This window comes from Aquarana catesbeiana, linkage group LG07, assembly GCF_042186555.1.
Source record: "Aquarana catesbeiana isolate 2022-GZ linkage group LG07, ASM4218655v1, whole genome shotgun sequence".
In the NCBI taxonomy this organism is placed as follows: domain Eukaryota; kingdom Metazoa; phylum Chordata; class Amphibia; order Anura; family Ranidae; genus Aquarana; species Aquarana catesbeiana.
Window position 1 is genome coordinate 192,710,530 of NC_133330.1, and position 13,527 is coordinate 192,724,056.

General features: G+C 40.9%; 1 protein-coding gene across 1 annotated transcript in view; it reads right to left on the reverse strand.

The window, feature by feature from the left end:
* The window catches only part of LOC141103397 (uncharacterized), a 159,378-nt gene that overhangs the window by 40,750 nt on the left and 105,101 nt on the right, over positions 1–13,527 (reverse strand). Inside the window, exons 21-25 of the mRNA XM_073592929.1 lie at positions 9,816–10,073; positions 3,796–4,056; positions 3,376–3,636; positions 2,467–2,724; positions 328–615 (exon numbers count right to left, since the gene is read on the reverse strand). Of these exons, the coding sequence (XP_073449030.1) occupies positions 328–615; positions 2,467–2,724; positions 3,376–3,636; positions 3,796–4,056; positions 9,816–10,073 (1,326 nt within the window). The remainder of the gene's footprint in view (positions 1–327; positions 616–2,466; positions 2,725–3,375; positions 3,637–3,795; positions 4,057–9,815; positions 10,074–13,527) is intronic.

Genomic DNA, 13,527 nt, shown 5'->3' on the forward strand with positions numbered 1-13,527 from the left:
CCGCAACAGGAAGTGAGAGGAAGTCTCTCCAGAGTGGCGGAAATCCCTGGTTATCACCAGGATCACCAGAACTAGTGCCCCCCCCCCCCCGTTCCAGTAGTGACAACCAAATTTGAGATTTTCTGTCATATTCAGTCTTGATGATAACGGTCACAAGCATGAATAGGGAGGGCAAATTTCCCTAACGAGGACACAGACTGCAATAAAAACCTGGCAGAGCTTCTATTCCCTCTCCACTCTATACAAAACTGAAAAAGGCTTTGTCTTTAGTTATACTTTAATATAAATGTTGCAATAGGAATTTGTTGTGTAAATTCATGCACTGACCTGTGTAACCTGTGATAGGTGTGCTAGGAGAGCTTGATCCTGCTGGGTTGTGAGCAGTTACTGTAACATTGTAAAATGAGCTGCAGGGTACTGGAATGTAGAAGTCCATGTATGATGTCCAGTATGAATTCAGAGTAAAGGAGGACTCTGGATCATATCCGATTTGTCCTTGGACTGTGGCCATGTAATCTGTACCACAATGACTTCCATTCCAGGATATCTCCACTTCCTGTGGCTTCACATCTCCATGATAAATTGAAGTTTCCACTTCATCAGGGGGGCAAGGGACTGTAATAAACACCAAAACACAACAATAGTTTGTACAAATGAAAAGGTTGTCTGTGTGACAAATATACTTTCCAATCCCACTGCTTTTGCCAAAATGTGATGATTACAGAGATTTCCAACTTACATAACAATTTAAAGATGATATGCATATTTTATACATATTTACATTGGTTTATACCTGGCCAATGTCCCTGGAAGCTGAAAATCACTGTAGTATAGACATCACTACTACAGTAATTTCAAGTAGCTTCCATGATTTCACTGTCCTCTCCACCTTCTCCAATCAGAGAACACTTTGTATTCATTTAGAATGGTGCCTGTGATGAGGGGCTGAACTCCTGTGTTCAGAATGAAGCAGGGCAGACTCTCAGTACGGGACCCGGAAGCAAGTGGAGATTACTGGAATAGTGGTGTCTACTTCAGTGGTTCCCAGCTTCCATTGGCATTGCCCAGGTATGATATTTACATAGTAACATTGGTCCAAGCTCTTTTTGAACCATTCCTTGGTGGATTTGCTAGTGTGCTTCTGCTCATTATCATATTAAAAGACTAATTTTCTGTTCCCTTTTGGACTGATGGCCTCACATTCTTATCATGCACACTTTTATGTGATGTAGAATGTATAGTTGAATTGATGACTGAGAACTACCATGGTACTGAAGCAGCAAAGCAAACCCAAATCATAATATTTCCACCACCATGCTTCACAGTTGGTATGAGGTTCTTCTGAAATACTGCCTTTGGTTTGCAGCTAACATGTCTACCGTTACTGTGACCACACAACTTTATCTTTGATTGATCAGTATTCAGCACATTGCCCCAGAATGCCTGGTCTTTGCCTATATGTTCATTAAAAAACTGTCATTTTGCACAAAAATTCTTTTTGGACAGGAAAGACTTTTCTTAACACACCTCCCATGCAGCTTGAAATTGTTCAATATCTTTCTGATTGTAGATGCATGTAATTTTACTCCAACTGTTGCAAGAGTTAGTGGAACTGAAAAAAAAAACTTAAAAAGATTTTATTATGATTTGTACTTTTTGTGCTGCAAGGCAGCACTTCCTGCTTTTTAGCCTGGGCTGGGCCCCACTTTGTCCTGGGATTACTAAGTCACAGCTGTCTCAGGAGGCATTGCATACAAACATCATTGGCAGTTTAGGTGCCCATACATTAGAAATGGCATCTTTTGTGTGCATACACAAAAAAGCCGCCAAATGTGGTCTTTCCCAAATCCCAAATATCTAGTAGAAATTGAAATTGCATCTGCACACGGGCCTTGCAAGATGACAGCCCTGCACAAAGGAATAAATACATTTGTGAAGTTCCACTTTAAGCTGCACTATGTTCCATCAAATCAGTCACCTTCCATAAATGCCTAGCACATGCTTTACAGAGACAGACAGAGACTTAAGCCCTGGTTCACACTGACTGTGGGAATGAAATCGTGCGAGTTCAGCTGAACTCGCACAATTTAATTCCCGCGTGTCAGTCCCGACTTCGGGGTGATTTCAGAGACATCTGTGCGGGTTTCTACACAGATCTCAATGGAAATCGCACCCCAAAATTGCAAAAAGTACTACAGGAACTACTGTTGGAAATCTGTGCGGCGCCACACCAATTTGGACGCTGCCATTGCTGTTGATTTGGCATGCGATTTGACATATTTGACATGTCAAATCGCATCAATGTGAACCAGGGCTGAATCTGTCAACTTTTGTTATCGACGACTACTGACAATCTAACCTATTCAACTTTTAAATTGTAAGTTCATAAAACCATCAAATCTCAGTAAATCATTTTTATTATACACCAATATATATTTAGCAGACATTTGTATCTATAAAACTTACCCATGCCAGACAGTACAGACTCAGTAAATGAACTGTTGCACTGCATGTCCATAGCCAGCACAGAGAAGGAGTAGACGGTGCCACAGCTTAGGTCTGGTACAATGCAGGTTGTGCCTTCAGTATTACAAAAGACAGAGTCTTGATCAGATACCACTTCGCCAACATAGTGCTGTGCCCCTCTGCTTTCCTCCCAAGACAAAATGGCTGAGTTATTTGTACAGTCCATGTGAACTTCCAAGTTCTTTGGCAGGCAGGGGGCTGTTAAACATAAACCACATTTTTTGATCTTTACTGCTTAAAAATACATACATGCTATAATTAGTCAGATGCATTTATAAATCAGCTTTATGTAATTTATCATTAAACACTTATCACTATTATTTTTCTACATTAAAGTAAACAACCATTCCCATTAAAAAGGCTGACTTGAAATATAAGACATTTATATCTGAAGCCTTTAAGAAGTATATAGGCAAGAGAAAACAACAGAATAGGGTCTTGAAGAGGTTCCCTTTACTGTACTGAATGCAGCAAATTACACAAAGAACTCTATAAGGCTCCAGCAACACATTACAATAATTGCACATGTAACTTAATTTTGTTTGAAATTTAATCTGGCAGCAAAATCCCAGAGCTAGCAAAGCATCTTTAACTTTTAGTGAGGTTTGAAAAGCTCAAACATGCATTGGGAGACACCTTTAAGAGTAATAGGCACCACAGATGTCAAGCCAAAGATGGAAATGGCCATTATTCTATAGCATCTACATGTACATTCACTAGTTTTCAAATCTTGATGGAAGAGTTAAACACTGTGTCAACCTTTGGCATTTAAGAAAGTATGCACTGCCAGTTTGGCTCATCTACAGTAGGTTATGTACTAATGAACACTAAAAAGTTTGTAACAATTACCTGTGTCCAGAAGCACCAATGAGCTCCCATTGCTGCTACATTTCTGGCCTACAGCCACTACTTGGACATTATAGGACAAGCCACAGTCTAGACCTGATAAAGAGCAGCTGGTACTGGAGCTATTACAATGACTTTCTAGTCCTCCAGGTGCACTGGCTGATACATGATAATCAATAGCTCCTCCGCTTGCAGACCATGTCACGAGGGCCATTGTGGTAGGACACTTGGTTGTGTATTGCACATCAACTGGTACACAGGGTGCTGGGAAAACAGGAAATATCAGAGATTATTTCATTTCTACAATAAGTATTATTGTTGCCACTTAAAAACATTGTCTTGAAAATAGTACAATGCAATTAATTGATTGAAAGCTTACAAAATGGTGAATTATTAAGATTATGAAAGAGAAATTGTCACTACCTGAGTTTTCATAAAGCGTCACACTCTTGGAACTGTTACATGTTTCACCAATTGCCATAACGGTAAACCCATATGTCTTGCTGCATGACAAAACCTCAGAGCTAAAGAAGAGACTGGTTGTAGTGTACCAGTTTAGTTCACCAATGCTGCTTTCAACGTCCACACGGTATAGCTGTGCTCCATTACTCTCTTCCCACAACATGGAAACAATCTGGTTGCTGCAGTCAAGGTCAATGCTGAAACCTTGGGGCTGACAAGGAGCTGAACAAAAGAAATATAGTTAACTATGTAGGATTTGTCATTGAAAAAGAACTGTACATAAAAAAAATACATTACCTAGATGTCATTGCCAAAAGGAATGACTACACAGAAATAATCTTATACACAATAATCTAATACAACTCACATAAAATTAAAAGAGAAGTTCAGTTATTTATTTTTTTTAAGAATCATACTTACCTAGGTGGATGCAGCATCGGTCCAATGCTGCATCGGTCTCTGCCGGCTCTAATACTGAGAACCGAGCGATCAAACACCGCTGATCGCTCTGTGAGCAGAGAGCTGGTGACTGCCAGTCACCACTGTCTGTTCTGCCCCCTGCGCTCACTGGAGTGCTGGGCTGTGGAGGGGGCGGGAGCGGCTGGCTCAGGCTCTCAGTGGCTTATTGAGAGGCTGAGCCAGGTGCCGGTCCAGGGTTGTGGGCGGATCCCGACCATATTGTTCCAATCTTGCCCCAGCCTGAGCCGTCTCTGTGATGTCAGCTGACAGCGGGCTGAAAACAGGTCACAGGAGTGCAGAACAAACTGCATTCCTGTGATCCACAGGAGAAATACAGCTAAATGAGTTTTGGCTGTACTTCTCCTTTTGAAGTGTGCATGAAGCCTCTTTTCACAGTTTTCCTCACTGAGAGGTTTCCCCTTTACTTCTTTTTCTGTGAGTTCTCAAAATTGTTGATGTCCTATTATTGTAATAAAGGTAATGGTCACCCAAATCAAGAATTAGTGGGGACACCGGCAGCAATGAAACCTGAAAGGGGTTCTAACCCTTCTTTATGCTATCCAAAAAAAAAAAATGTTGACTTTTCATAGACCTTAAGGCCAAAGTAAACCAAATAGGATATTAGGCAGGTCATATTAAAATATGAATTTACTATTGTCAGCCGGGATGAGGTTTTGACCTGCTTCTACCATGATTTTACAGAGAATCCCTGGGATTCAAAAAGTTTGCAAATCACAAATATTTGCAAAAACCTTGCAGATTCACCACCAGAAATAAGGAGCAACCTAAAATGCAATGCATAGCCTTTGCTCCTTGTCAGCTACAAATGGCAATAATTTGAAGGAATGGATAATCCAACCCATTTCTACAAAAGGATTGGATCACAGCAGCCATATTTTAAGTGTGTATATAGTATATACTGTATATATATTTTTTTCACTGTCACATGTCCTCCTTGGCAGTGCCTGTTTTAATATGCCTTGTGTTTGAGAATATATTTCTTATTAGCCTTACATATGTCCAAAATAGAATAACTAGATTTGCCCCAATAGACTTCAATGGGGTTTGCTCCAAAGACTTCAAGAAAGATTTGTGACACTAGTGTAAAGACATAATAGGCTTCATGTACACTGCTGCTGGTAAAGAAACGTTTAGGAGCAGTTGGGGTTTTTTTCAGCTGCCTCTGAACTCTCCTCTGTTATCTTATCAGTACATGTACACAGGGTCCTATAGTTGTTTCCAGGCAGTTGAGTTTAGAAGCATTTTTTGGAAAGCAAAAAATGCGTTCAGGACAGATGTTCAGAGCCATTTGAAACGCCAAATGCTGTAACAGCTTGTAAACGCGTGTAAACGTGGTAACTCGTGTTTAGCTGTTTTTAATGGAGATACATTTTTGACTATTTGAAAAAAAAAAAAAAGCTTCTAAATGCAAACGCGGCTAAACGTGGCATGTATACGTGGCAAAATGGACGGTTTTTAAATGTCGGTTACTATCTGTCAATTAAGATCGTTCAGGAGAGGTTTCAAAACGTCCCATGTAGATTAAGCTTCAGAGCCACACAAAAGACGTTAAATACCCAGAAAAAGCAGCTTGCACAACACGAGAAACACAGTGTAAAACAAACTAAAAACAAAATATGCAGCACTATTTCTAACCAAAACCAAAAACAAACCATATGTGATCAGATTAAAAATGAAGATAGTGTCCAGAAATGCAGTACATGTCCAGTGCATATAACATATAAAAAAAAAACATGTTTACATGATACTAGTGACTAGCATACAGTGAATCAAAAATCACAAAACACAAATCAAGTCCCACGAAGTGCCAGTGAAACTTCTGTGTTCTCCTTTGTAAGTACAATCCTCCTAGTGAATGACCCCCAAAAGATTGAGTGTTCATATGCAGTTTAGTAACACCAGCACGCTCTCCAAGGGATACAGCAAAATCATATTGGCAGAAACGGTAATCGCAACATTTATAGGTTTTATAAACCCTTTTTAAATAGTTATGTACTGTACATTACCTAAAACAAATGCATTTCAATTGGAAACTACTTAATTCAATGAAACTGTGGAACTGTGGCTTCCATTTGCAGTCAAACACTTGCTCGAAACTGAATCAAGCATGTGTTTAATAAAAGCTCAGAAGAATCACTAACATCCTGCTAAATCAAATAGTTGAAATACCAATTTGTTTATCAATATATTACATGAACTTACATGCATTTAATTACTGTAGTTACTTGACTGTGTCATGGTTCCATTGTTTCAAGCACCAACTTCTGAACATTTGTTAAAGGGGTTGTAAACCCTCATGTTTTTTCACCTTAATGCATCCTGACACTGACCGGCCCCCCCAGCCCCCCGTTTTACTCACCTGAGCCCTTTGTTCCCTCAGTGGAGACGCGCTGTACCTCTCTGCCCGGGGTTCTCGGCTCTTGATTGGACAGATTGATAGCAGCACAGCCATTGGCTCCCGCTGCTGTTAATCAAATCCAATGACGCGGGCACCAGGGGGCAGGGCCGAGTCCAAGATTCTGTGTCTATAGACGCAAATGCTGGGCTTGGGAGCGCACCCGCAAGGTAACCCCACCGGGACAGCGCTTTTCCCAGGGGGTTTACCGAAGCAAGGAGGAGCCGCGAGAGCCACAGAGGGACCGCAGAAGATGATGATCGGGGCCACACTGTGCAAAACGAACTGCACAGTGGAGGTGAGTATAACGTTTGTTAATTAAAAATAAATAAATAAAAAAAACAAGGGTTTACAAACCCTTTAATGTTACTGATGTCAGCATTCTGGAACTTTATTGCACTGTGGACAGTGGCCACTTTGCAAAGTAATTTAAGTGACAGACATGAAATATGAACAAAGTATATCCCTCTATAGTGTGTACTTGTCTCAATTAGGAGCACTAAGTGTCATTTCTGTCTGCTGCTTCATTCCTCTGCTAATAGCATGAATCACTTCTAATGCCCCGTACACACAGTCGGACTTTGTTCGGACATTCCGACAACAAAATCCTAGGATTTTTTCAGATGGATGTTGGCTCAAACTTGTCTTGCATACACACGGTCACACAAAGTTGTCGGAAAATCTGATCGTTCTGAACGCGGTGACGTAAAACACGTACGTCGGGACTATAAACGGGGCAGTGGCCAATAGCTTTCATCTCTTTATTTATTCTGAGCATGTGCAGCACTTTGTCCGTCAGATTTGTGTACACACGATCGGAATTTTCGACAACGGATTTTGTTGTCGGAAAATTTTTTATCCTGCTCTCAAACTTTGTATGTCGGAAAATCCGATGGAAAATGTGTGATGGAGCCTACACGCGGTCGGAATTTCTGACAACAAGGTCCTATCACACATTTTCCATCGGAAAATCCGACCGTGTGTACGGGGCATAACAAGTTTTCCTGACGCCAAGAGAAAAAAGGTGACAGGGGAGGGACCTCCAGCTGATTGACAGCCTCAGCTCTATTTCTGTGTGCTATCTGAAGGTGTCCCTTCCCTCCATTTAGCTCTCAGTGCTCTCTTCACCAAGCTCTGCAGAGGTCTCTGACAGCTCAGACAAGCTTTATAAATGCTGGACTTTGAACAGATTAACAAGTATAACTTTTAGGAGGATTTGTTTCATATTTGTGTATCACCTAAGACCAGTTACAGTGGGGACGGAAAGTATTCAGACCCCCTTAAATTTTTCACTCTTTGTTATATTGCAGCCATTTGCTAAAATCATTTAAGTTCATTTTTTTTTCCTCATGAATGTACACACAGCATCCCATATTGACAGAAAAACACAGAATTGTTGACATTTTTACAGATTTATTCAAAAAGAAAAACTGAAATATCACATGGTCCTAAGTATTCAGACCCTTTGCTCAGTATTTAGTAGAAGCACCCTTTTGGTCTAAATACAGCCATGAGTCTTTTTGGGAAAGATGCAACAAGTTTTTCACACCTGGATTTGGGGATCCTCCTTGCAGATCCTCTCCAGTTCTGTCGGGTTGGATGGTAAACGTTGGTGGACAGCCATTTTTAGGTCTCTCCAGAGATGCTCAATTGGGTTTAAGTCAGGGCTCTGGCTGGACCATTCAAGAACAGTCACAGAGTTGTTGTGAAGCCACTCCTTCGTTATTTTAGCTGTGTGGTTAGGGTCAATGTCTTGTTGGAAGGTAAACCTTCGGCCCAGTCTGAGGTTCTGAGCACTCTGGAGAAAGTTTTCGTCCAGGATATCCCTGTACTTGGCCGCAATAATTTTTCCCTCGATTGCAACCGGTCGTCCTGTCCCTGCAGCTGAAAAACACCCCCACAGCATGATGCTGCCACCACCATGCTTCACTGTTGGGACTGTATTGGACAGGTGATGAGCAGTGCCTGGTTTTCTCCACACATACCGCTTAGAATTAAGGCCAAAAAGTTCTATCTTGGTCTCATCAGACCAGAGAATCTTATTTCTCACCATCTTGGAGTCCTTCAGGTGTTTTTTAGCAAACTCTATGCAGGCTTTCATGTGTCTTGCACTGAGGAGAGGCTTCCATTGGCCACTCTGCCATAAAGCCCCAACTGGTGGAGGGCTGCAGTGATGGTTGACTTTCTACAACTTTCTCCCATCTCCCGACTGCATCTCTGGAGCTCAGCCACAGTGATCTCTGGGTTCTTCTTTACCTCTCTCACCAAGGCTCTTCTTCCCCGATAGCTCAGTTTGGCCAGACGGCCAGCTTTAGGAAGGGTTCTGGTCTCCCAAACATCTTCCATTTAGGGATTATGGAGGCCACTGTGCTCTTAGGAAGCTTAAGTACAGCAGACATTTTTTTGTAACCTTGGCCAGATCTGTGCCTTGCCACAATTCTGTCTCTGAGCTCTTCAGGCAGTTCCTGTGACCTCATGATTCTCATTTGCTCTGACATGCACTGTGAGCTGTAATGTCTTATATAGACAGGTGTGTGGCTTTCCTAATCAAGTCCAATTAGTATAATCAAACACAGCTGGACTCAAATGAAGGTGTAGAACCATCTCAAGGATGATCAGAAGAAAAGGACAGCATAGTTAAATATATGAGTGTCACAGCAAAGGGTCTGAATACTTAGGACCATGTGATATGTGATTCAGTTTTTCTTTTTTAATAAATCTGCAAAAATGTCAACAATTCTGTGTTTTTCTGTCAATATGGGGTGCTGTGTGTACATTAATGAGGAAAAAAATGAACTTAAATGATTTTAGCAAGTGGCTGCAATATAACAATCAGTGAAAAATTTAAGGGGGTTTGAATACTTTCCGTCCCCACTGTATGTCACTGGGTAAATGCAAGGGTTTACAACCACTTTAACTGGAACTCGGTAAGTGCTGTTTTTTTTTTTTTTTAAAAAGTGCTTTGAAAACAGTTCCTTGTTTCTGTATACTCTGACATGTTAGAAATTTGTTCTGTTGCTTTATACCATTTCTAAAGTACACAAAAAATTATGTTTTCTACAAAACTATTGGAAAAGTTCATATGGGCAATATGTTTTCTATTTACCTGTTGGAAATGTACTGATGGCAGACAATACACTGGCACATTTGTCATCCATGGCCATTACATTTACACTGTAACTCTGGCTGCATTGTAATCCATTAAATGAACAGGTAGTATCTGTGGTGTTACAGTCCAGAGTTGATCCATTTCCAGTTAGTGTTGCCATGTAATGTATTGCCCCTCTGCTCTCCGCCCAGGATATAATTCCAGCATTGTTTTCACAATGTACATTTGTTATAACATCTATGGGCTGACAAGGGGCTGTTAAAAAGAAAAAAAAATTATATTAGATAATTTTGTGGAATAAAAAAGTGATTTACTTTATTAAGCTCCTAGTACTTACTGATGTTTGCCTTTCCAAGGCTAACATATACAGGTATTTGATATTTGCATTTAATGCATTCGCTATGAATTTATACTGACTTGTATTTGGGAGTAAGAGAAAGCACAGTCTGCCTCAAGATGACTAATTATTCCCAAAAGCCTGTGTATATTAGCACTTAGTTAGACAGTGATAGGCTATTTTACAGAAAATACTACAGATCAAACCCTAATCCAACTCAACCAAAATTTAAAGAAGATATTTAAACTGGACTCCGGTATTTGACTGGAACCAATCCAGCAACAAGAATAGCCAATCCCCGCAAAACAAAAGTTTTTGATTTGAGTCGGTGATGGTGGATTGAATCAATCAAGGGGTCTTAGGTGCAGGCTGCAAAATTTCATATAGTAGGTTACATAGTAGGTGAGTTGGAAAAAGTCCAAGTCCAACCTATGTGTGTGATTATATGTCAGTATTACATTGTATATCCCTGTATGCTGCAGTTGTTCAGGTGCTTATCTAATAGTTTTTTAAAACTATCGATGCCCCTTGCTGAGACCACCGCCTGTGGAAGGGAATTCCACATCCTTGCCGCTCTAATGCCCCGCACACGCGGTCGGATTTTCCGACAGAAAATGTTCGATGGGAGTCTTTTGTCGGAAATTCGGACCGTGTGTAGGCTCCATCGGACAGTTTCCATCGGAATTTCCGTCGCACAAAATTTGAGAGCTGGTTCTCAAATTTTCCGACAACAAAATCCGTTTGCATAAATTCCGATCGTGTGTACACAATTCCCACACACAAAGTGCCACACATGCTCAGAATCAAGCAAAAGAGCCGCACTGGCTATTGAACTTCATTTTTCTCAGCTCGTCGTACGTGTTGTACGTCACCACATTCTTGACGTTCGGAATTTCTGACCAACTTTGTGTGTCCGTGTGTATGCAAGACAAGTTTAAGCCAACATCCGTCGGAAAAAAAACATGGATTTTGTTGTCAGAATGTCCGATCGTGTGTACGAGGCATTGCAGTAGGGAACCCCCTGCGTAGTTTAAACCCTTCCCGCCGACCGTACGCACATCTGCGTACTCAGCTTTCGGGGGTTATACCGGGATGATGCCCGCAGCTGCAGGCATCATCCCGGTACCGTTGTTTTGAGCGGGCGATCGGCTACCCGTATATAACAACCAATGCGGCTAAAAGCCGCTCGGCTGTTATACCGGAGGAGTGGGAGGGGACATCCCCCCTCCCGCCGCCTCCCGCCGCTCTTACCGGGCCTCCCGTGCGATCGGGAGGCCCGGTGTCCGATTGTCTGCCTCCGGCGGCTGTGGGCGGGCTGGAACGAAGCCGTGGGCGGCTTCGTTCCAGCCTTCTCAATGTAAACGCGGAAGCGACGTCATGACGTCACTTCCCGTTTACTCGGCTGCCAATGCCGCCGAATTTTAAAAAATACACAGTATTCAGAATCGCCGTTTTCGGTGATCTGAATACTTTGAAGTGTAAAGGAGGGATCGGGGGTCTTTTAGACCCCCGATCCCTCCATAAAGCGTACCTGTCAACACCTATTACTGTCACGAGGGATGTTTACATTCCTTGTGACAGCAATAAAAGTAAAAAAAAAAACATTTTTTTTTTAAACACAATTTTTAAGTATATAAATAAATAAAATAAATATAAAAAAAAAAAAAAATGTTTAAAGCGCCCCCGTCCCGCGAGCTCGCGCAGCGAAGAAAACGCATACGGAAGTCGCGCACGCATATGTAAACGGTGTTCAAATAACACATGTGAGGTATCGCCGCGATCGTCAGAGCGAGAGCAATAATTCTAGCCCTAGACCTCCTCTGTAACTCTAACCTGGTAACCGTAAAAAAAAATTTAAAGCGTCGCCTATGGAAATTCATAGCTACCATAGTTTGTCGCCATTCCACGAGTGCGTGCAATTATAAAGCCTGACATGTTTGGTATCTATTTACTCGACGTAACATCATCTTTCACATTATACAAAAAAATTGGGGTAACTTTACTGTTTGGATTTTTTAAAATTCGTGGAAGTGTCCCTTTTCCAAAAATTTGCGTTTAAAACACTGCTGCACAAATACCGTGTGATATAAAATATTGCAACAATCTCCATTTTATTCTCTAGATTCTCTGCTAAAAAAATATATATAATGTTTGGGGGTTCTAAGTAATTTTCTAGCAAAAAATATGGATTTTAACTTGTAAACACCAAATTTCAAAAATAGGCTTAGTCATGAAAGGGTTAAGGTTAAACCTCTTTTCTTCTAATTTTAATGAGTGGCCACGTGTCTTGTTAAACTCAGTTTCTTCACATGGATTTGTATATTGCCCTCTTCCCACATTGCTATACGAAGTGTGTCACTATCTTATAGCTAGATTCTAGACTATCTTGCTTATTCAACATTATAGATAAATTGCTGGGGAATGTGACACAATCAACTTGTAATGGTGGCTGGGTGGAACTGGAAAGTGGAACATTTTCACAATTGGTTTCCCTGAGAGTCATAAAATTCCAAGGAGCATCTATGCAAAACTAAATTACAACTGGGTGGATGGGTGGTTTTTTTTTAATCCAAAAGAGTTTTTATTAGTATTGAAATGAGCAAAATAACAGCGTCAATGCTGACACCCACTGTATGTTGTACATATGCAGAAAATGAATAGAGAAAACAAGGTATCTGCAATATAGCATACACAGAATGAATGTATTACACAGACAATTGACAAATTATCAATTTGCTGAAGACAAATTAAATGAGACACCTTATCACAGACTGTTTGCAGGAATAAATGCAAAATAATATCCAAATCTCTCTCTCTCTCTCTCTCTCTCTCTCTCTCTCTCTCTCTCTCAAGAAAATTTTAAAAAAGCTAAACCAAAAGTGTTGTGTGCCATCCCAAATATGGGTTATTTCAATCTTAGTAGTACCCTTAGACATAACAGATCACAAATGGGCATATGGCATTGCAGTTTGGGTACATCAGACCTAAACATATAAGAGCCACTGTTCAAATCAAATAGAAGTTGCATCTGATGGATAGTTAGTAGAAGATTCTGCCCACTACATACCCCAAATTTTCTGATTTTTTTTGGGCAACCTTTGTGGTTTCTCTGATCAGTTTCTTATATGGGAGCCTTTAATTAATCTCTGCTTTGCATTGTTGTAAGCTAGGCACCACAGCTTGGATGGATGGATACTTTCAATGCTAGATTTTACCAGTGGAAAAAAGTGGGACTCATCACAAGCTAAGGGTTTTCCTGAACCAATCAAAGTAACATAGGCAGCAAGGTGGCACTCAATAAGGCTATATAAAGACATCAGTAAGGATCCCCTGCTTCCCAGGATGCTATATATCTTCCAAAAACAGAGGACC